This window comes from Rattus norvegicus, chromosome 1 (genome assembly GCF_036323735.1).
Source record: "Rattus norvegicus strain BN/NHsdMcwi chromosome 1, GRCr8, whole genome shotgun sequence".
Lineage (NCBI taxonomy): Eukaryota > Metazoa > Chordata > Mammalia > Rodentia > Muridae > Rattus > Rattus norvegicus.
In genome coordinates, this window is record NC_086019.1 from 186,369,309 (window position 1) to 186,391,760 (window position 22,452).

At 47.4% G+C, this 22,452-nt stretch overlaps 1 protein-coding gene across 5 annotated transcripts in view; it reads left to right on the top strand.

The window, feature by feature from the left end:
* The window catches only part of Prkcb (protein kinase C, beta), a 331,347-nt gene that overhangs the window by 105,912 nt on the left and 202,983 nt on the right, over positions 1 to 22,452 (top strand). The window contains exon 1 of one of the 5 annotated variants that reach the window (XM_039101236.2): positions 22,201 to 22,282. The exons of the other annotated variants lie outside the window; for them this stretch is intronic. Coding sequence (XP_038957164.1) covers positions 22,216 to 22,282 — 67 coding nt within the window. The 5' untranslated portion in view covers positions 22,201 to 22,215. Of the gene's footprint in view, positions 1 to 22,200; positions 22,283 to 22,452 lie in introns of those variants that run through there. 5 annotated transcript variants of the gene reach the window in all.

The following is a 22,452-nucleotide window of genomic DNA, read 5'->3' on the forward strand; positions in this document are numbered from 1 at the left end:
GTGCAGCTCTACAAACCCAAGTTTGAGGATGTATTGCTAGTGGACCAATGGACCATACTCTCTGTGTACATTTTACATCTTATCTTGTATTTTGCACCCACCTCGGATTTCAGGATGTATATAACATTTACCAATACCTTATGGATGGGGGTTGATTGGTTTCCAATGCATGGAGGACTGTTCTTGGGCTCTTTGGGGAGGAGTTCTGTTGAACGATTGTTAGAAGCGGTGTTTTTAGGGCAAGGGGTATGAACAGCTGGAGTAGATTTTACTAAATTGTTTTTCAAAAGGTTTGTGCCAATTTATGCACCCACCAACGGCGCATGAAAGTGCCTCTTAGAAATGACTTTTACAAAGATAAAATACCTATTGTTAAGCCATGAAACACATTTCAAGTAATTGCCGAAATTCTTCCAGCTGTGGCACAAGAGGCTAGATCCCCAAAGAGGGCTCAAAGGCCGCGAGAAACACGGGATCTTAATGTGTGAAAAGGTGACATTTTAGAGCAGTAGGAGAGGCAGGGTTTATTTAGTAAATGGCGATGGCATAATTAGGTAGCCACGTGGCAGGACACAGGGTTTGATTCCTAACTCCTGTCTCATATAAAACTTAATTACAGCTGGGATAAATTACAAAGTCAAGACTTAAAAGCCAAAAGTAAGAAAAGACATTGGAGGGAACTCTTTGGAGCATGTTCCTATAATCTTGAGGGAAGAGAGTTAAGAATCCATAGAGAAAAACTTACACATTTTTGATTTTTTTAAAAAAAATAGAAAACCCTTAATCTCTTCAAGTGAAAATTATTCACGCGCCGCTTATAGAATTAAGCAGGGTACAATAGTTCCTACGTGAGAAGAAAAACTGAAGTGAATAAAGAACGGAGGCTTTTAGGACACACAGAGCTTTGGTTCGAGGATTTTAATTTATATTCTAAACGGTGTTGACCGGGGGCCCACCTGTGTAACCTCTGGAAGAGTCAAGAAACGGGAAGGAAATGTTTTCTGTTTCTTCACTTTTCTTATTTTGAGAAAGCTGAGTACCCACCCAAAGCCTCAGGTGTCCCACGAGGGAGGGGTAAAAATACACCACCAAAAGCAGGAACTTCAGGGCTCTTCTCAGGGCTCCCTGCTGCTCAGGCCTGGCCTCCCTCTACCCTGTCCCAGGAGGGCACCTCCCCTGCCAGCCTCCCTCACAGTTGTGTCTCTCTGGCTGTTCCTGGAAACGATTTTAGCAGGCTTCTCTCTACTCCCCACCTCCCCATGAATCGGTGCAAAGACAGCCCGCCCTGGGTGTTTCTCTCTTCCTCAGGCTCGCCCTCACCAGGATGCTACAGACCGCGCATAAGAGTGTGCGCTCAGGTTCCTTTACCTCAAGGCACCACCATTCTGCTCCTTCAGGGACCTCCCTGAAGTCAAGGCTCCTCCGGCATTTTAAGGTCTAAGGTCTAAGTGTCAACTTTACTGGTGAAAGAATGGCATCACTTCCTGCACTGTCCCAAGGGTTATGATTATTATTAGCAGTAACATTTATTATTCTTGTTACAGCTTGGCACTTTAGAAATGCTTGAAAAATACTAGCTATTGACTAATAATCATGTACCATAGTTATCCTTCCTCCTTCCTCCTTCCCTCCTTTCCTCCCTCCCCATCCCTTCTTCCCTCCTTCTCTTCCTCCTTCCCTCTCTCCCTCCTTCCCTTCTTCCCTCTTTCCCTTCCTTCCTTCTTCCCACCCTCCCTCCTTCCCTCCCTTCCTCCTTTCCTTCCTTCCTTCTCTTCCTCCTCTCATCTTCCACATCCTTCTTATTGTTGTCAGAGCTTCCTTACTCATGTGTCCAAAATTACATTTGATCTTGTGCTGAGGTCTGGGGAAGTTCACACCACGATTGCTTCCCAGGTATCCGCAGGAGTTCAGAGCCTGGTGGTTTGGACCCAGTCTGCCTTCCCTTGCCTGCTTTGCTGCCTGCACTTGGGTAATTTACCTAGCATCTCTGTGCCCTGGCTTCCTCATTTGTAAAAGGGGGTTATTAATAGTGCCTCCCTCATGGTTGTTATGAAGATGAAATGAATTAACATTTGTAAAATAGATACAGAATGCTTGGCTCCCTGTAGGTGTTTTCCTCAAAATAATTACAAAATAAACCTCCTCCTTTGGATACGTAGTACCCCCATGGATTGTGTCAAGGATAAAGGGAATGTTTCTTCCTTTTGAAACCCCAGATGTGCTGTGTGAGTTCTGTCAGAGGTATAATGTGGTAGTGATCACTGACCTCCGTTTTCCATTTTGCTTTTTGAGTCAGTCCCTGACAATTCTAGGAAGGATTCTGGCCATTAAAAAATATCAGCACTGTAGAAAGGGGGCAATTTCTGACTCTCTCTTTCTTGCTCGTATGTCTTCCAAGTCTTTCCTCATGCAATTTTAGGGCAGGACCGAAGACCTTGGATGTTTCATTGCTGTTTCATTTCCACTGTGGGAGAGACACTAATGCTTTACAAAGGGATGGGTGGAAAGTCAGTGCCTCCCAGGAAAGCCTTCTTGCTAAATTGAGGGCTTTTGCACACAAATAGACACAAGCTGGCTTGCTGTTTAAATAGAATATTAGCGATTATCATTTATCCAGCCGGAGTCTCCCTGGGTTTGGTGCTGCTTCAAATGAGCGGCCTGCCTTCTCAGCTGTTGTCACTTGCTCTCCCGTTCTGCTTTCTATAGCCTTGTACAGAAAGCAGTCCCAGGGCTGGACTAAGAACCTAGCCAGACCAAACAGACTTCTCCCACTTTACATAACACGGAGGTACAGAGAAAAGAAACAGTATCCTGCAGTCCCAGGGGTGCTCCCTCAGTACCTCATCCTCCCTTTTCCTGCTTTTGATGCTTCTGGCCTGACTTCTAAATGGCTCTACCTGGGATTGCCTAAGGACTTGATCTGGCCACTGACCCATTCTGTGCCTGTTGCCCTTTGGGGTCTGGAGGTGTGGAGTAAGAAGTGCTCATGAGAGCAGGGATAATTAATGCTCCCTTAGGAGCAGGCTTCGACACTGACAGATGGAGTTGAATGATGAATTCCTCTGAGGACTGGATGCTGTGGGCTAGAGTTGCCCAAAGTGATGGAGATGCTCAACACTGCCCTCCCCGAGGCCCCTGCACCGACTCCGCCTCACCTTGCCCCACTTCCCCACGTCCTACTAACGTTCCATGCAATTGTTACCCAGACAGGCTGCTTGTCCTTCAGCCATTTCTTGGGATCTACTGCTGGGATGTTCCACTGAAGATATTGCCCTGAGCCACAACTGAGCTCCATGGCCATATTTATTGATGGCTATTCCTCCTCTGCTTCCCCACCCCCCCATCTTGGTTTCTACCCTGCCTAATAGGATTCTCTGATAAAGCTGATGGCTCATTTCCCTTCTCATTACCACCTCTCCTCTATTTCTTTAGCCATTCAGATTTTGGCACTGGCCCTATCTTAATAGTTCAGGAGCAAGCAGCAGAGCACCTCGTCAGCAAAGTGGTATAAAGGAAGAGGAGTTATTAGATTACATACTTGGGAATCTTGGGGAGAGAGGCTTCAGGTAAGATGAGATCAAGGCATTCGGTGGACTGACTTTCTCTGCAGCATGACTCCCCTTTCCTTGATGTTGCTTGATTCTACAGCACGCAAATCCTTGAAGAGGAGGTGGTGGCACCCGACAGGGGCGAGACACCAGAGTAATTGCTCCTTTGCTAACCATCTCAACAGAACTTTTGAGTGTCATTATCATTGGTTTATTTAGGTGTGTGTGGTGGGAGGTGGGCATGTGTTTATGTGCTTGTCAGTTTTCTGCTGCTGTAACAAGTTTCTCACAGTTCTTAGGATTCAGTGTTAGCATCTGGCAAAGGCCTTTTCGCTGTGTTATAATATAATGGAAAATTGCATATGCTGTTGGCTAGAGAGAAATCAAGAAGAGCGTACTCTTCTACTAAGAGCCCACTCCTGCTGGAATTAAACCACTCGCATGAAAATGATTATCATTCATTCATTCATTCATTCATTCATCAAGTTGTAATGATCAATCAAGTTGTACCCTTGTAATGTAAGCACCTTTTAAAGGTCCCTCTTCATGACACTTGTTACAATGGCACTTGAAAGTTAACCTGAGTTTTGGGAAGTGCATTCAGCCACAATGGTAAACACTCTTGAACTCATGACAGTGGCCCCAAGGTTGTAGGCTGGTCCTTGCTCAGGTGGCTCACTTCAGCACCCTTGGGGACAGGTCAGAGTCAGCTCTACCACAGCGACCAGACTAAGGAATAACGATTTCCCAAAGGAAATCAACGATCTCTTTGATGAGAGATGCACGTAGGACAGGGAAAAGCAGTAGATGCCCACACGCCATGCCTCTGGGCTGAGTAGTGTGCCCTTCTGGGTCTGTTCCCACACTCACCTGCCTGGGCAGGACTCTGAGAGTCCCATCTCTGATCTTGCCTTCCCTTCTGAGTTGCAGCCTCAGTTCCCCCACCCTGAAGACAGGCATTTTTATTTGGTTTTACTCAGCCCTGAAACCCTGTGAGTCCCAAGCCCAGCTGTCCCTGCCATCACCGCCACATCTGCAGCAATGTCTGGGTTTCCATCTCTTTCCCCAGGCTGCTTTTCAGGCCCCTTGAGCTTCTTTGCATTCCCAGGAGGAACCTTTGGACATCTGTGGGAATCCTCTATGATTAACCAGCACTGGGGTCTCAGAAGAAATGTCTCCCTGGGATTGCTATTCTGATGACTCCCCTCTGTCAAGCTCAGGCCAGACCTGTGTCCCTGTAGACCTCCACAGTATATTCCCTTTTTGTTCCCCATTATTGTTGGGATGGAGTTTATCTCCCAGAGGTTCACATGCTGGAAATCTGGTCCCCAGGGTGGTATTAAGATGATAGACCCTTTAAGAACTGAGGCCTCATGTGAAGTAATGTGGATGTCACTCATTTCAAGACACTGTGAATATTGTTTGTCCTTATGGGAAGCCATCCAGCACAGCTTTTCATGTGACCAGTTCTCTTTCCATTTCTCTACTATGTTGTAATATAGCCCAGACGCCTTTACCAGGCTCCTGCACAACACTGTCTGAATCCACCAGCTACCAGACTCATGAACCAATTTAATCTTCCTATTTTACAAAGCACCCAGACTTAAATATTTTACTACAGCAACAGGAAACATACCCAGATCGCTGTGAACTGTTCTGTTTTGTGTCATCCCCCGAGCATGGGGCATGCATATATCTTTCTCATTTGAGTATCTTCAGAGGTCCAGACTTATCTGTGAGTCTCACAAGCCAAGCCCCGTCTCTTCTGAGCTGTGAGAATGTAGACGGATTTACCTCCCCAGCTCTTGTTTTCTTGTTTCTATGATGTACACAGTGACAGTTCCTCCTTTAGTGGACCCTTATAAGGAGTAGGTCGTAATCAGACATCCAAAGTGGGCATCCACTTATTCTACTAGAAGTAGGGCAGGCAAATTCACGGCGGGGATGCTTCTTGTGGTTGAGGTGCTTGTAGTAACAATTTTGGTATTTTGGTTTCCTTAAAAATAACACAGAAATATCATAAGAGTATGCTCCCATTTTAGTCCGAGGTGTGGGGATGTGGGCCTGCTTCAGACTGTTCACAGCAGCTGACTATGATTTGCCGCGTGCTCTAGCAGAGGCATGGCTTTGCCATTTGCAGAGAGTTTCTGCAGTTGTGTGACATTTGGAATTCTGGGTACTTTTCAGAGGGTACATAAATGCGAGAGCCCCAGGGGGCGGGGGTGGACTGTTGATGGGCTATTGGTTGGTTGTTGGTTGTTGTTGGTAACAGTTTGTTAAGTAGTCGTGCACAAAGAAGAAACAACGATGAGAAGAAATTCGATATCCTGACTATGAAGATCAAACTTGCTCCAAGGAACTCAATGCCCCTAATGAGCAGGAAGTAGTCTGACGATAACATTACTCTGTTTCCAACTCCTGGTTTTTATTCAGGGATCTCTTTCCTTTCTCCTCTGTCTTTTTCTCTCCTATCTAGTGTTACGGGATTGAAAGGGTGAAAAAAGGGTGGAGAAAGGTGGAAGAAAGAAGAACTCACAAAGTAGCAAAGACAACTACAGGTGCTCCTCTCTGATGTCTCCGGGGCGGGGGGTGCTCAGGTTACGTGTGGTCTGCACTGTGTGCCTGTTTGATCTAACAAGACAGCCTTACCCTTCCCGGGGAGCCTCATTACAGTTAGTGAGGGGCTTGTTTCTGGGAACTTCCAAGGGCTGCCTGGGGCTACCACATAAGGGCCCCTCTTTTCTCACTTTGTCTCAATTAATCATCATTGATCTCTACATGATGTTCCTCACTCTTGCTGGCCATCGTTGGGAGCGACTGTTAGCTCGAACGGCACCGCCATCACCGTTGCCATCCCTACAAATGACAGGAGTAGAATTTGCTCCAGTCTATTAGTGACTCTTGGACTCCCGTGAGGATCAGATAAGGCATCCATTCTCTATGCACACTGAACATGTGCTAACTATGTGCTAACTATGTGCTAACATGTGCTAACATGTGCTAACTATGAGCCATGCACAGCTACTCCATCTCACATTTTAACTGGCGTTACATAGGAGGAAGCACATCCCATTCCTCTGTCACAGTGGCTGCATTGCAGGATAGAGGTTAATATAGGGTATTTTGTGTATTGCAGGGACCACATTAAACCGTGGTGATCTGGAACCAACACTGGGAAACCGTGGCTCATAGAGTTACCAACTGAGTTTAGAAACAAAATTGTATTGTGCCAAATCATGCCTTTATGTTGCCGTCTTGCATGTGCCTGCTAGCCCAACATGCTGACAATGTGCAAGACACATGAAGGAAGTCTCCAGGTAGCTGTAGCAGAAATTGTGTGGCATATAAAAACTAAATATAGAAAGTCTGTAACTGAAGATGTGTTTTATACAGACACATACATATCTGCATATGTATGTATGTGAATTCATGTGTGAGCACACACCCACCCATGAGTGCATAGAGGCCAGAGGAAGATGTCAGATCTGCTGAATCACTTTCTGCCTGACTCCTCTGAAGCAGGGTCTCTCGCTGAACCTGCCATTAGGATGGCAGACAGCAAGTCCCAGTGATTCTCCTATCTCCGTGTTCCATAGAGCTGGGATTATCATATTGCGTGCATACAGCCACAGCTAGGTTCTCCCCCACCACACACACACTTTTCGTGTGGATGTGTGTGCTGTGTGTATGAATATTTTGATGTATGTGGAGGTGCACATGTACATGTATGTATATGCATGTGGAGGCCTGAGATTGATGCCAGGAGTCATTCTCAATTGTTCTTGCACATGACAGCGTGCTCTGTGGGTCCCATCTCTCTGCCTTCTGAGGCAGGAATTGTAAGTGTATCACTATACCGTGATATCTATGTAGGTTCTAGAGTCGGAACTCAGATGTTCATGCTCATATAGCACATGCTTTTCCCACCGAGCTATCACTCTAGCCCCGCTTCCGCCTTACCTTATAATGTGCAGGCGTGCTGCCCATTCAGTTGAAAGTGTGTGTTCAGATTTGACTTGTTCCCCTGGGCTAATAGCGTGTGCACGGTACACTATGAGGTCATGAGTAATGCAGAGCCACAGAAGCAGCCCCTTGCGGGGACACAGTGAGGGCTCAGGTGTGGGAGGGTGGTGCAGTCAACACGTTTTCCACACTTAGTGTGTAGATCTCTGTGTAAGTCTGTATACAGCACAGACATCTGAAGGAACTCTGCTGTCCTTTACAACAACGTCTGGCCTACAAGACGGAATTGCATTTTGGAAGTGTTTAAGTACCTACTTACTGGTTTTGTTTGTTTTTTTTTTGTACTTATTAAAAATAACGTAAGAAGCTAGGTGCAGTGTCACATGCCTTTAATCCCAGTACTTAGGAAGCAGGGACAGATGGCTCTCTGAAGCCATCCTGGCCAACACAGTGAGTTCAGGCCTTCCAGGACTATACAGTGAAACCCAGTCTCAATCAACAATCAATCAATCAACAAACATCATACCTTTATTCAGGTGCGATGATGCAGGCCTGAAACCCCAGAACTCAGGAGGGCAAGGCAGTGCAATTGAAAGTTTAAGGCCACCCTGGAATGCATAGGAAGACCCTGTCTCCACAAACAGCAACAAAGCAGGCAGAACATCCATTTGATTCATCAACTGACCTTTCAAAGGATCTTTTCTCTTCTATAGATAAGAAACGTTGGTTTAGAGCTTTAGACTAAAATCTCTCTGAGGGGCAAGGACCTCATCTGTTTTCCTGTCACCATTTCTGGTACCCGATGAAATGCCTGACACAGTAAATATCCACTATGGGGCTGTAGGGCATGATGGTTCCTCCTGGTTGTCAGCTTGACTGACCATGGAAGAAGGAACCTCAGTTGAAGAACTGTGGGCATGTCTGTAGAGCATTGTCCTGACTACCATAGGAGAACCCAACACTTGTGGGCAGTGTTAGCTGAGGCAGATGGAGCTGAGCTATGAAGGAAAGCAGTTGAGCATGAATGGGAGCCAGGAACAAGCAGGAAATAGCATTTCTCCATGTTTCCACTTTAAGTTACTGCCCTGTTGGAGGTCCTGCCCTGTTCGAGCTTCTGCCCTGACCTCTCAACAGTGCATTATAACCTGCAACATGACGTAAACCCTTTCTTCCCTGAGTTGCTTTTGTTCGTGGTGTTTATCACAATAACAGGAAAGCTATGACATCATCTTGTCGCTAGTGGATAGATGAGAGAGCGAGTGACTCGCTTTGTGAAAAAGTGTCAAGATTTGATTTCTCTTCTAAAAATTGACATATAAGCACACACACACATAAAATGCATGCAAAAGGTTTTTGTTTGCTTGCTTTTGAAACAGAGCTTCCTGTAGCCAAGGCTGGCCTTGAACTCATCGTACATCTGAGAATGACCTTGAACTCTTGACCCTTCTGCTTCTGCCTCCCAAGTGCTAGGAGTACAGACATACACCATGAGGGATAAAACAACAAACCCAAAGAACAAAAAACACACACTCAGGGGGTGCTCTATAATGTTTCAACAGTGTGATGTTAAAATCAGGTTAAATACACTAATTCCTCTAATGTTTATCGTTTTTGATGTTGGTGTATTAGAAATCACTCTGCCTTTCTTAGTGTGTGGTACACACTCATTATCCGCAGGAACTTTAACATGCAATCCAAGGCACTCATAGGGAAACACCGAATACTAAAAGAAAGGGGTGTTCTATCTAGGTGTGCCTACAGCTCGGAGTCAGAAATGTGGTGTGTATAAGGCAGTGGTTCTCAACCTGTGTGCCAAGGCCCCTTTGGGGCTCCCATATCAGATATCCTGCATATTTATATATGAGTCATAACAGTAGCAAAATTACAATTATGAAGTAACAATGACAACAATTTTATGGTTGGGGGCTGCCATAAGAGGAACTGTATCAAATGGCATTAGGAGGGTTGAGAATCACTACATTAAGGGTTTTAGGAATTTGGTCTGAAGGCCAGTTTCTCTCAGAGACTTGGGCAGCATCCTAACAGTGGCTCTTGGGAAAACCTGAGACTGGTGAGCTCAGATAACCAAATGCTCTGTACTGTCAGGCAGGGCTCTTATGGAGCTAGGGGACCTTGCAGACAGAGTCCTTCATCAGAAGGCAATGCAGTTTTCTTTGGAGATGCCTGGGCTGGGACTAACCTTATCACCTGTGCTTTCCCCAAGCCTCCCACCCTTCATCACTCGCCTGGTAGATATGGTATGACCTTGTCTCCCTTCCCTCCATGGTGCCAGTGTTTCCTTCCTCTCTATGGCACCCGAGTCTTCCCCTACCCTCCGCAGGCTTTGCTTCTCTGCTGCTTTGCTCTTGGGCAAGAAGCTTTAGCTGTGGTAACACTGTCTCTGCTAGAGTGATTTGGGTCCAAGTAGGGCAGCCAAGTCCGAGCTCCCCCTCTCCTCTTTGCCTTTGTCTCTCAGCCTCTGTCTCCACCCTCCCCACCCTAAGCTCCAGCCTGAGGTTCGAGTGGGGACTATCTAACTTTATCCATTTGTTATACAAGATGGAAAGGTATCTTCAGCCATTAATCTACTAACCTGGAGGCTGAACTCAGTTCTTTTGAAAAACAACGAACATGATATTCCATCTCCGACCCAGACATGGTTTCTTGGAGGTTCTGCGGCCTTGACTGGAAGCGCCTTCAGGGCTTGGCTCTTCGCTTCTCTGCCATCTTTATTTGTCATGGGCTATGGGCCTCGACTGCCTGGGTGAACCCACCTCTTCCTATCAAGAAGTCATAGACATACCCTTCCCCCCCCCGTGCCTAATTTCCCCTTTCTGTGTAATAAATGTCATATAGAGCTTATCACACAGACATGATGAGGATTAAAGATGTCAATATACAGAAGATATTTAGAGCAATTCAACACCTACCACCTGCTCCACGATTATTATTATGTTATCATTACGATATTATTTTAATCGAAGATCTCTCGGGTTATGAGGAATGGGGTCTTGCCCTGCCTATCTTTAAATTTCTCACTGTCAAGTTGAGGTGGGGGTGGGCCTCAAACTCAAATGTCTGAGAGAACCCGGAAAGGAACGGAGTAGATGGAACCTGGTAGACATTGCTGGGGAGGGGACACTCATTTGTTCATGTATTCGTTCATCACACATTCATTCACTGAGCACCTACTCAGTGCTGTTCTGCAGATGGGAAGGCAGGAGTGAGGAAGCCTGTGAACATTCCCTGCCCTCCAGGCCCCACTTCTTGGCCGTGGTCTTAGCTCTAACTGCTCTGTTACCAGGTGAGAACATGGGACCATTGTTGACAAAACTTTCCGTTCTTTTAAAGGAAGCCAGAAACCTGGATTTTTACAAACTATAGACTCCCACCTTAAGCTGGCAAGGCTTTTGTGTTGTTTTAAAGCCCAGCGTGAGCTGAGCCCAAGATCCAATTGGCAGCCCCTGCTGTAAGGCCTCCTCCAACAGCTCGGGGAGGAGGGCTGGCTGCTCTGCCAGCAAGGGCAGGCGGTCTGCTTCAAGGTCATTGGTGTGGAGAGAGCCTCCTCCCACTCCTGCTTGGAGGTTCTTGTGGCTTTTTCTGCCCACAGAGCAGATGCTGCTGCGCTGCCAGGACTAACGGGTGTTTGAATTCGAACATTCCCTCTCGTCCTTCCTTTCTTCCGTGGCAGCCTTGGCTGGGTTCCCGGCCCCCAGAAGGCAGACTTAGAGAGGAGTAACTTCCGCACAGACGGGGGTGGGGTGGGGTGGGCGGGGCTTAGGGTTAGTGCTGGCCAAGTGGGGAAGGGGAAGCGGCCTTTGAAGTTGGAGAATTAATTATCCTCTTTACCCGACTCCTTTCGAGGTGGGGAGCAGTTTAAAAGCCGGTGTGGGGGAAACGTGATGAGTGAGAAATGGAGTTTAGGATGCTAATGGGAATGCTTTTAAACCGCGTGCCGGCTTTAGGAAGTGAGTGTTGAGCAGAGCTTTGGGTTCAGCCACAGTCTTCAGGATGCTTGCTTTGGAAGCGGTCCTTTGTATAAGGGAGGCATGTGTTCTCTGGATCTCCGTGACTTCTAGCTCTCCGCCCTGAGGGCTCACTTCTGCTTCAGGCCTTTGGTGACACAGCGTCCTGCCTAGAATGATGTAGTGTGACAGAGTCCCGGGGACTCTGGGCTGTAGAGTCTCACCCCCCAGTTTGCCTTTTACCAACTGAGACAGTGGACAGGTCTCTCTGCCCTGCTGATGTGACTGTTGTGATCCTATAGGAAACAAGGCTCTTTTGTGTGGTTGCAAGGAAGATGGTTTCTTTAAGGGATGATAGAGGCTTGGGTAAGCTTCGGATTCCAAGGCAATGTTGCAGCTTCTTGGGATTAGCAGGCCCACCTCTGTGGAGGAAGAAACACGTGCCCACACAGCCAGAACTGAGGAAGAAGGTACAGTCAGCAGGATTGTGGTCTTGAGGGCTCCACAACTTCCTTCTGGCAGCCTCAGAGGGAAGAGGAGAGGGACGGGGAGGATGAGAAGAAGAGGAAGAGGAGGAGGAAGAGGAATAAGTAGAAAAGAAGAAGGAGGAGGAAGAAGGGGAAGAGGGGGAGGAGGAGGAGGGGGAGGAGGAGGAGAAATGAAGAAATGAAGAAATGTCTGGCTTTCTGCTCCTCCATTAGCTGTTGGAGGCACCCATTGGTTTAAGAACAATGGGGAACCTGAGAGCCAGGGAGCTGCATGATTGAGGAGGTCAGCTTCATAGAGTTTTGATTACAGCAGTCAGGTAGTGAATGGATCTGGGAGAAAAGCAAGGAGCATAAAGCACACTGACCTTTAGTCTCCTGACCTTTAAAGGGAAGAGGAACACAGCCAACCATTCTGAAACATGTCTGGACAGCTAATGCACACATGTAGGGCAAGCCCGTAATGTTCAGTAACTGCTCAATTAATGCCACCTCACTGTGGGGTCTCAGACCATTCCTAGTCATGAAAGGACCAGAGAGAAGCATCTGCACCTATACTCTGCCCTGCAGTTAGAGCACCAGCAGCCGGTCCGTCCCTTCCTTCCCCTGAAGTGGGAGGCATGGGAACAGTGCCCCCTTCATGGAGAGTGTAAGGGATTCTGGAACCGGATAGCCTGGATTTCAACCCTGCCACTTACTGCCAAGTTAGTTTATTTCTCATGCCTCACCGTCTCATTCTTAGCAACTAAGGTTGCGAGGGTTAAAACGAGTTGTCTAGGCAAAGAGCGTAGAGCAGTGTGAGGCACATTGCAGCAGTCAGGAGACGTCATGAGTTGTTGTTGTCTGGTTATTATTGTCATCACCATCATCATCACCATCATCATCACCATCATCATTCTCACAACCACCACCACCACCACCACCACCACCACCACCACCACCACCACCACCACCACCACCACCACCATTCCCACTGCCCATCTCCAAGCACAGGTGACCTACTGTCAACAGAAAAATCTCCTGTGGACAGAGTCCATCCCACCCATGCTCTCTGGAGCGCCATTGATCACGCTGTTTCCTTCTTTCTCGTCCTCCCACAGACATGATATTTCAGGGAGTGATTGATGGATGTGTGTGTGTGTGTGTGTGTGTGTGTGTGTGTGTGTGTGTGTGTGTGTACGTGGGGAAGGGTAGGCTTGTGCCTGACTCTGGGGACAGAGTGCTTTGTTATGCAGAGTAGCTCGCCTGTCATCCCACTGTGGGTCCCTTTCTTGAAAAGTTCCAGGCTATTTTTGAGCCCTCGTGCTCACGTGTTCCTTTCTACATCATGTCAATGCCAGTACAGGGGAAAAAAATGGGAACCTTTTGGCAGAATATAAAGCAAAAGAGATTTCAAAGTGCATGGAGGATGAGTGTTGCCGGAGAGACAGGGTATTAAGACGTGACGAGAATGCTGGAGTGCGCACGGAGACTGTAGGCAGTACGTGTGTTTGTATTTAGACCTGATAGGTTTCTTGGGAAGCCGGTGGGGTGCCCAAGGTTAATGTTAGCAGCACTGAGAAGACACCAATGGGTAATGACCACCCCCGCCTTGATTGTATGAATCCATATCCTGAAAGACCAGGAAAGGATGAGGGAGAGAAGTGGGCAGTTGCTGAGGGCATATCCTGGACCCTGAAATGGGAAGATATGCACCTGAAGATGGAGGGAAATGCCTGACCGCCCAGCAGCTTTGAGGCTTCACCTACCACGCACAGTCAGACACCGAGCTGTGAGCAACGGGGACATCCAAGACTGAGGTGCTGGGCACTCGGCTTCTGTGCACTTCCATCCCCTTCCTGCTCTTTTCTGAAGGGCGGAGTCTGACTGAGAACTCTCCCTCTTCCTAGTTCTCTGGTTTTGGTTGAGTAACTAGTTTCTTTTAGAGCCCCGTGTCTTTATTTGAGAAGAACTCTTTCCACCTTCACTCCACTGTTGAGACGCTTATGCATTAGAGTTTTATGGCGTCCCTGGGTCTTGATTGTGTTTGATGACTGCCTCTGCTGGGTTCAGGTCTCACAGTAGTCTGAGGGTAGGATAGTCAGTAGCACTTCTATGTCACACATGCTGAGACTGAGGCATGGCTGGCAGGCCCATGGCCACTCAGGGTTATATTGGAGCTGGAATGCAGTGTACAAGGTGGCATCATATACATGTACAGTATGTGCACAGCACAGAGAGTGCATTGAACACCATGGTTTTCTAAAGAGGATACACTGGGGCTGGGATGATGGCTTGGCAGGTAAAGTACTTAGTGCACAAGCATGAGGACCTGAGTTCGGATCCCCAGCATGCCTGTAAACTCTGAGTGTGTTGGCACATGTCTGTAATACCAGTGCTGGGATGTGGGGCAAGCAGGGGTGGAGGCAAGCAGATCCCAGCACTCTCCAGCCAGTCTGGCTGACACGTTAAGTTTTAGGTTAGTGAAAGAGCCTGCCTCAAAAAAGAAGGGAAGATAATTGACCTGGCTTTTACACACACACACACACACACACACACACACACACACACACACACACACACACACATGTATAAACAGCATGTTGAAATGCTTTTCTTTAAAAAGCACAACTTTGGAGAACAGCGGTGTTCTCTTCTAAGAGTAAGCACAGGCTTAGCCTGTGGCACTGAGTTCTGTTTCTAAGGCTTACCGCAAAGAGGTGAAGTGACACGCCCTCACCCAGACTTGTAAGTAAGCATCTATAGCAACTTCATTCATAATGCAGGATTTGGAAATGTGCAAAAACTGGAAAAATCCAACATACCTGTAGAGTGATGAATGGCCACATGAACCTCAGAATAGCTGTGTGACAGAATATTACTCTGCTATAAAAATTAGCTGTTGATACAGAGAAATGTTTGCCTCTCAGAAGCATTCATCTGACTGAAACATGGCCAAGGCAGAAGGTGGCACCTTGGTGGCTGCCCAGAGCTGGGCATGGAAAGGCGGGACCTATAAGGCATTGGGAATTATGCCAGTACTCTTGGGTTCCGAGTGTGGTGGTGCCTATGTGAATTTAATGTACTTGCCAAAAATGCATGAACCTTTGTATCTAAGAATGCATTGTCCATGAGCATCTGCTCATGATGATTAAACGATTGGGGCTACTTAGTATTATAAGAACAATAAAGAAAGTCATAACCAGAGACCACAAGCACTGTCAACATTTCATATGTTTTCCTCCCATGCTTTTTTTTTTAATCCCCTCCGCCCCTGCCCCCTAGAGCTGAGGACCGAACCCAGGGCCTTGTGCTTGCTAGGCAAGTACTCTACCATTGAGCTAAATCCCCAACCCCCTCCCCCATGCTTTTTTCTTTACTGTGATGGCTAGGTTTTTGTTGTTGTGTTGTTGTTGTTGCTAACTTGACACAGCCTGGCACCGTCTGGGAAGAGGGAACCTCGACTGAGAAAATGACTCCATCAGATTGGCCTGTGAGCATGTTCCTGATCAGTCATTGATGAGGGAAGGCCCTGACCTTGGCTCTGGCCCTGGCGGTGCCACCCCTGAGCAGCTGGTCCTGGGTGGTATGAGAAAGCAAGGATGGGCAAGTCAGGGGGAAAAGCCAGCAAGCAGTGTCCCTCTGTGATACTGCTTTAGTTCCTGCCTCGGAGTTCCTGCTCTGTTTGAGTTCTTGCCTTGGCCATGTAGGCCAAATAAACCTTTTCCTCCCAGCGCTGCTTTCAGTCATGGTCTCTGTCACAGCAATAGATAACAAAGTAGGGTATCTTATTCCCAATGACACCAAAAAGCCTGATTTGCTTATTTAGTTTTTAACTAAATAAACAGGATCTCCCTGTAAAACCGTGGCTGGTTTGAAACTTACTCTAGTTTAGTCCATCAGCAAATGTGTGGTGTGAAGACCTTCCCGCCTCTGTGTCCATACACTGGCGGCAGGTCTTTGACAGCACACTTGGGAAAGCTGGCTAATCTTAGTAAGGCGGGGAGGAATAAGTACGAAATGACCCCCTTCCATGGCAGAAATCGTTTTGCTCTGACCTTGTTTTACTTTGGAGCAGAATATTAAGAAGAAATGAAATATGTAGCGTGGCCTGGGGAAACACAGTCAGAGAGGTGGAGGAGGATGGCTAGTGGCTACTGGCTTCAAATCTCAACCAATTCACAGCCAATTAAATATTATTGCGTTTCTCTCCTGTGCCAAAGCATCAGTGGGGACAAAAATATGTTTTTTTTAATGCTTTGATAAAGGCAATGGCCTGGAAGGAAAAGAAGAGGAGGAGGAGGAAGATCAGGGGAGGAGGAAGAAGAGGGGGGAGGAAGAAGAAGAGGAGGAGGGTGTTGATGCTGATGGTAGTGATGGTGATGCTAATGGTGATGGTGGATGGTGATGGTAATGGTGGTGATGGTGGTGATGATGATTATGGTGATGGTGATGGTGATGGTGATGGTGGTGATGATGATTGTGGTGATGGTGATGGTGATGAAGGGGAGGAGGAGGATGACAGCAACGATGATAATGACGAGAGCCGTAACAATAGCTAATATTCACGGTGAACTTACGCCAGTTTGGCTGTCACGTCTAATTGCCACGACTCCCTGAGTAATCATTCTTCATTCCCACTCTATTTTGAAGACAATAAAGTATCTCAGCGATGACAGGTCAAAGGAAGCATTTATAAAACAGTAAGCAGATTAAACATAGATTAATGGGTCAGAGAGGACTCCCTGAGGAGTGGATATTTAGTCTGAGATTCAGAGGATCCTAGAAAGACCTTCGCTTAATGGAGAGCCTTGGGGATTCCACCGAGGAGGGGATAGAGGGAGGAAGAGGAGCCACAGCGTCAGGACCAGGTCTGCCGGGGAGGTTGACTTCCATGCAGACAGAGTGTTGGAGTGCTGGAGGTGTCTGTAAGACAGGAGGTCCTGGCCATGGGAGTCTACAGTATGTTTAGAGACCATTATTTGAAGATGTTCTTGAAAGGACATCCTACATCTCCCATCCACACGGGGACAGAGCAGGTGTCTTCCAGTTGGTCAGGGCTCACGATTGCTTACAGCAACGTGAGTGGATTGTGGTTACCTAAAGGAGCGGCAGAACAACTAGGAAGAGAGGTGGAGCTGCACAAACAGGCAGAGCCAAGCATCAGAAGCCACCCTGGGGGTGTGGGTGATGGGGATGGACACATGGCCTTTGCGTGGTGATATTAGCGGGATGAATCAGCTCCAGCTGTTCCCACCCCTGTGTCTCTCAGCCCCAGATCAAATATCAGAGAGAGTACGTGATTCACTAAGTGTTGGGATGTCGGGTTGTGAGCAAGGGAAGAACTGGATTGTAGATTGACACCCTTACAGGGACTGTGTACAGTAGGAGGAGTGCATGCTGGGTAGTAAAGCCAGTAGAAGTCCTTTGTGGTCCCTGTGGCCTGGTTGTTGATTCGGTTTGTTATCATTTGCATAGCCACCTTCCTGGCACTCAGGGCTACTGTTTCGCCTGCAGCCAAGGAAGCTTTCTCCATCTGTCTTTGAGAGGGCTGGAACTGATGTGGATTTATCTCCTGTCTCCAAACCATATAACTCTGGAGGCAAAAAGTGATGGATGTGACTCATTTTCTTGTCAAGAAAGGCCATGACCTTGGGGCTGTGTGCCTTTTCCTTCACCATTGAGGGCAGGGTGTTGATGGGACCAGAAGGTGGATGTGTCAGTCCAACAGGGGCTTGCTGAGAAGAAGCCCACATACCAGTCACCCATGGGTATGGGGCACCTGTCCAATTGTGAGTCTCCTGTCACTTTCTGTCACCCAAACAGATTCCCGAGTGCAGTGGCCTTTGGCAACACACAGAAAAATCATGGAAAGGAGGGGATGTAGCATCCTAGCTTCCTTTGCCTTCTCATCATGGGCTGAACCAAATACTGGGAGCAGTCATTTCCTTGGTAGCAACATTGATTCATGGGAGCACATGAATTACTGAGGAGACAGGGGCCTCTGCTGCTTGTCCTCAGGTCTCTGGTCTTTGGTTGATAGAGTCCTCTCTCTCTCTCTCTCTCTCTCTCTCTCTGTGTGTGTGTGTGTGTGTGTGTGTGTGATGTGTGTGTATGGTGTGAGTCTGTATGTGGTGTGTGTCTTTGTGTGTGTGTGATGTGTGTGTGATGGTTGTGTGTCTCTGTGTGTGTGTGATGTATGTGTGATGGGTGTGTGTCTCTGTGTGTGAGATGTGTGTGTCTGTGTGTATGTGTGTGTGGTGTGTGTATGATATGTGTGTCTGTGTGTGATATGTGTGTCTGTCTGTGTGTGTGTGCACATTTAATAATAAACATAGCGATACACATGCTCCCCCTTGTCAGCTGAGCATTTCACTAGGAAATACTCCTCTGAGTAGTTTCAGCAGAAGTCCCAGTGCTGATTCTCTTTTTTTTTTTTTTTTTTTTTTTTTCCCTCGGAGCTGGGGACCGAACCCAGGGCCTTGTGCTTGCTAGGCAAGCGCTCTACCACTGAGCTAAATCCCCAACCCCGCTGATTCTCATCAGGAGGCTCAAGTGACTTGTCCATCCCTAAATCCACATGGTGGCCTCCATCCTACATCCATTTTTGGAGCCAGAGGATGAGGGAAGCCTTTGATAACTCACACAAATTGTGGGTCAGAGAGGAGTGATGGCTCAGAAAAGAGTGGGGAACAGATGCTGGTCAGGCGGAAACCAGAGACGTCTGCCATACTTTGATTTGGCTTCTCGTGTTCTGAGGACACCATGATGGATGAGCATGTTAGTGTTCCTCGTAAACATTGGTATCCTATGCTGATTCCCTGCCCCCATCTTCAAGGCATGAACAAGAAACAGAGGACACAGTCAAGAACAGCCTCCAAGTGTTACCCTGGTCCTCTTGGGTCTGGCTCCTCCAGGGTACTTAAACGCAGAGGGACGATGTAGAAGTTTCTTTCTCTGGATTCATTTGTCCTGGGCCCTTTACTGAGGCCCATACCTTAGCTCCCTCCCGTGGGCCCAATCACTCTGTAAAGGAATACCTTGCAGTTGTTGACAACTGTAGGGTGATTGCCCCTGCTCCAGTCTTCCCTTCTTAGTGCTTGGTTCAGATAAGCAATTTGCTGTCTCTTCTTCCTTCCTTACCAAGGAAGGAATCCTTGACATTTTAGGAATTCCTTATGTGACTGGGTAGCCTATCCATATGATGGGGTAAGGTAAAGCTGTGGAAACAGAATGGGGCTGTTGTCTCCATAGTGAAGAGGAACAGGCTCTTGGATGTGCTCACTTGGGAAAAAGCAGGTGGTGGAGGCCTGATGCTCAACTCTACAAGTGCTTCTGAACTGCTTCCTCAGTGCACCAATGCCTGCCCCATCTCCTCACCAATTCTACTAAACCAGAATCTTTGGGACTAAACATTTTTATAAACAGCTCCCTGGGTGTTTTGGAGTGTGAAGCCATGCTGAAAACCAGGCAATGATATAGGTAAAGCATCAGGGATATAGATGAAAAAGAAAAAGGAAATGGAAATATATCGTAGACAACACACAGCCATCCTGGGAATAGCTGAGGATTGGTTTCAGGAATGCCCTTGGAAGTCCCCAAATACTCTGGCAGCTAAGATTCATTTGCCAAACGGCTTAGTGCTGGCTTGAAACCGACCCTCACCCTCCTGAATGCTTTAGATAGCTCTGGGTTGCTTTTAACTCCTAATGCAATGGAAATCCTGTGCAGATAGTTGTTACCGTGCATTATTTAGGAAGTAACGTCAGGAAACAAGTTTGTACAAGTTCAGGACAGATGCAGGCTTTTCCTCCCAAATATTTTTGATAGTTGGCTGATGGAATCGTCAGATATAGAACCCTTGCATATGGAGGGCTGATTGTACACATATAGACCTACATATGGACTCCCATATGCAGAGGATGTTTCTGCAAGATCTAGGGTTTATCCAAGGATTGTATAAGGAGATGCAAAGAAGAGTTTCTTCCGGATATGACACAAACAGTGATTTTTGAATTGGCAGTGTTCAGATTTCTTAACCAGCAAGCACAGCACACTCGTTTCAAAGAAATATTCACTGCATATGGAGAAGTTGCCAGACAGGGCTCTGAAAGACCCCTGAACTTACATGGCTTCTCAGGTGAGGGCAGCCTCTTGCCCCCACACCCTCAGTGCCCACAGCCTCTGCTGCAGCCTCTTGACTCAGCTATGGTGCTTGGTTTTCTGAGTGTGAAGGTAACCAAATGAGCCAACTTGTTGAGTCATTCACCATCCATCCGTCCATTCATTCATGCTTTTTAAAATTAAGAGTTGTACGATCCCATTTCTCCTCTTCACAGCCACATGGCCTTCTTCCTGTCCTATGCTTGGGCTCTATTTGCTCCAGCAACCTATCACCTGAGGTGGAGAAAGAAGCTTGAGCTAGAATAAGCAGCTAAGGCAGAGCCTGTGCGCTGGCAGCATGCAAATACATTAATCCTAATGTATTTGCTTCCATAAAGCTTAGCAAAAATCCTCTCTGGCATCCGCATTCATGAACCCAGAGCCACCCTTGCCTGCAGCCAAGTGTCCTTTGGAAAGACCTGTATTCCTCAGTTCAGCCCAGTCTGGCCATGTCCCAGGCTGACTTCACTTAGCCAGAAGGTCTGGCCTTTGCAAACATCTGAGCTTGCAACTCCTGCATCAAGCTAGTAAGATGAGCAAACCATCACCTGCCCCACTGGGATGCCGAGTGAATTGTTTTTGGATAATGTGTTGTTTCTATTCCAGTCTGGCCTGAAGTCTGCTGCTTAAAGGACAGGTCCTCCTGCCTTCTATTTCATCTGTGCACTGCATGTGGTAGGCTGTGGTGCAGACACGTTGATGGAACAAATACGCATGATAGGGGACGTATGCAATCTGTACTAACATGGCTGTCATTGGCCTGACAGGACTGTGAGGCAGCAGGGCAAGAGGAGAAAAGAGTTAAGCCACACAGTGATTACACCATGGAAGGGAGCCTTGTACTTTATCCCCTAAGGCTGTTCCGTCCACGAAGACATACGCAGTAACAACTACACTTTACATCTATATTAGCCCAATACAAGAACTCCTAACCACATGAGTCATTAAGCACTAGAAATGTAGTTAGCAAGAATGGATACATTTTATTTAATTGCTTTAGATTTTCATAGTTTCCCCCTTTGGAGTTAGTTGTTACCATGTTGGATGGCATAGCTTTAGACCACAGGCAGCGAGGGGATGGTCAGATCAGGAGAATGACACCAAGGCTAGGTCATCAGAGGGTGAGTTTTCCGTAAGCGTGTAGGTGGCGTGGAGTGGGAGGAAGTGTGTGGGAATGTAATTGACAACACTTGACCTTTATTAGGTAGTGACTGTGTCCACACACTGAGTCAGGATGAACTCAGCAAATCCTCGTAGCAACTCTCTTATAAAAGGTAGAATTATTGCCCGTATTTTGCACGCCGGGTTTTTGGGACAGAGCAACATAAATGAGCATCTTCAAGGTCACAAAGTTGATAAGTCATGGTAACTGGTAGAGGCCATTTGGCTACAGAGCTTGTACTCTGAACATGCACCCCCCCTCCCCAATTCTGGAAGAAAGTAAATGAATCTCTCTTAAGAGAATAATGTATTCCATCCCCTGCCGCTTCACATTCGCACATGACATCTCATTTAGATTTCTTGACAATTATGTGGCATTGCAGTCCTATCTCTTCTACGGTTATGGAAACTTTGGCTCACAGAGACGAGATATCAAGACAGGCTGATGAGGCTCTGGGGAGCCCAGCCGAGGCTTTATTACCAAGCCACCCTCTCTGAGTTCCTGAGGGCGGCTGAGGGAAGCCGGTGGGGAATGCGCAGGAGGATCTTCTGCAGAGGCTGTTTCGCAGGAAGAGTCAGTGGGATTTAGCAAGTGACTGAATGGCAGGGTTGAGCAGGGCGGGGGAGGAGCCCTCCTGGAACTGGGATGAAAGACAAACACACGTGTGCCTGCACCAGTCAGGTGTGTGGGCTCCTGAGGAGGGCAGGCCGAGTTTCCAAAAGAGTGTCACCAACCACTAACTGAACGACCTTGGGCAGATGACCTGTGAGCATCAGCCTCCCTGGGGATAGAATGGAAATCCTTCTCAGGGCACAGGTTTGATTAAGTCTCAGGTTTCACAGACACATGTGTGAAAACCAGTGTCTGTCTGTCTGTCTCTCTCCCTCCCTTCTTCTCTCTTCCCTCTCTTTTACCCTCTTTCTCTCTCCCAGACAGACAGACATCTTGCCATGTATCCTAGGCTCACCTCAAGCTGGAACTCCTCCTGCTTCAGCCTTCCAGGCACTGGGATTCTAGGTACGTGCCATCACATATGCCCCCTAAGTTCTTCTCAGTGCCAGTGAGGTCAGGTACTGGGAGAACACCAACCAGACTGTTGTGTTTCAGCTAGGGAGGGAGGAATCCTGCCTCATCTTGGGCTCTAGTTCATGTCTGACCTAGAAGGAAAGGGCGATCCTTCCCAAACA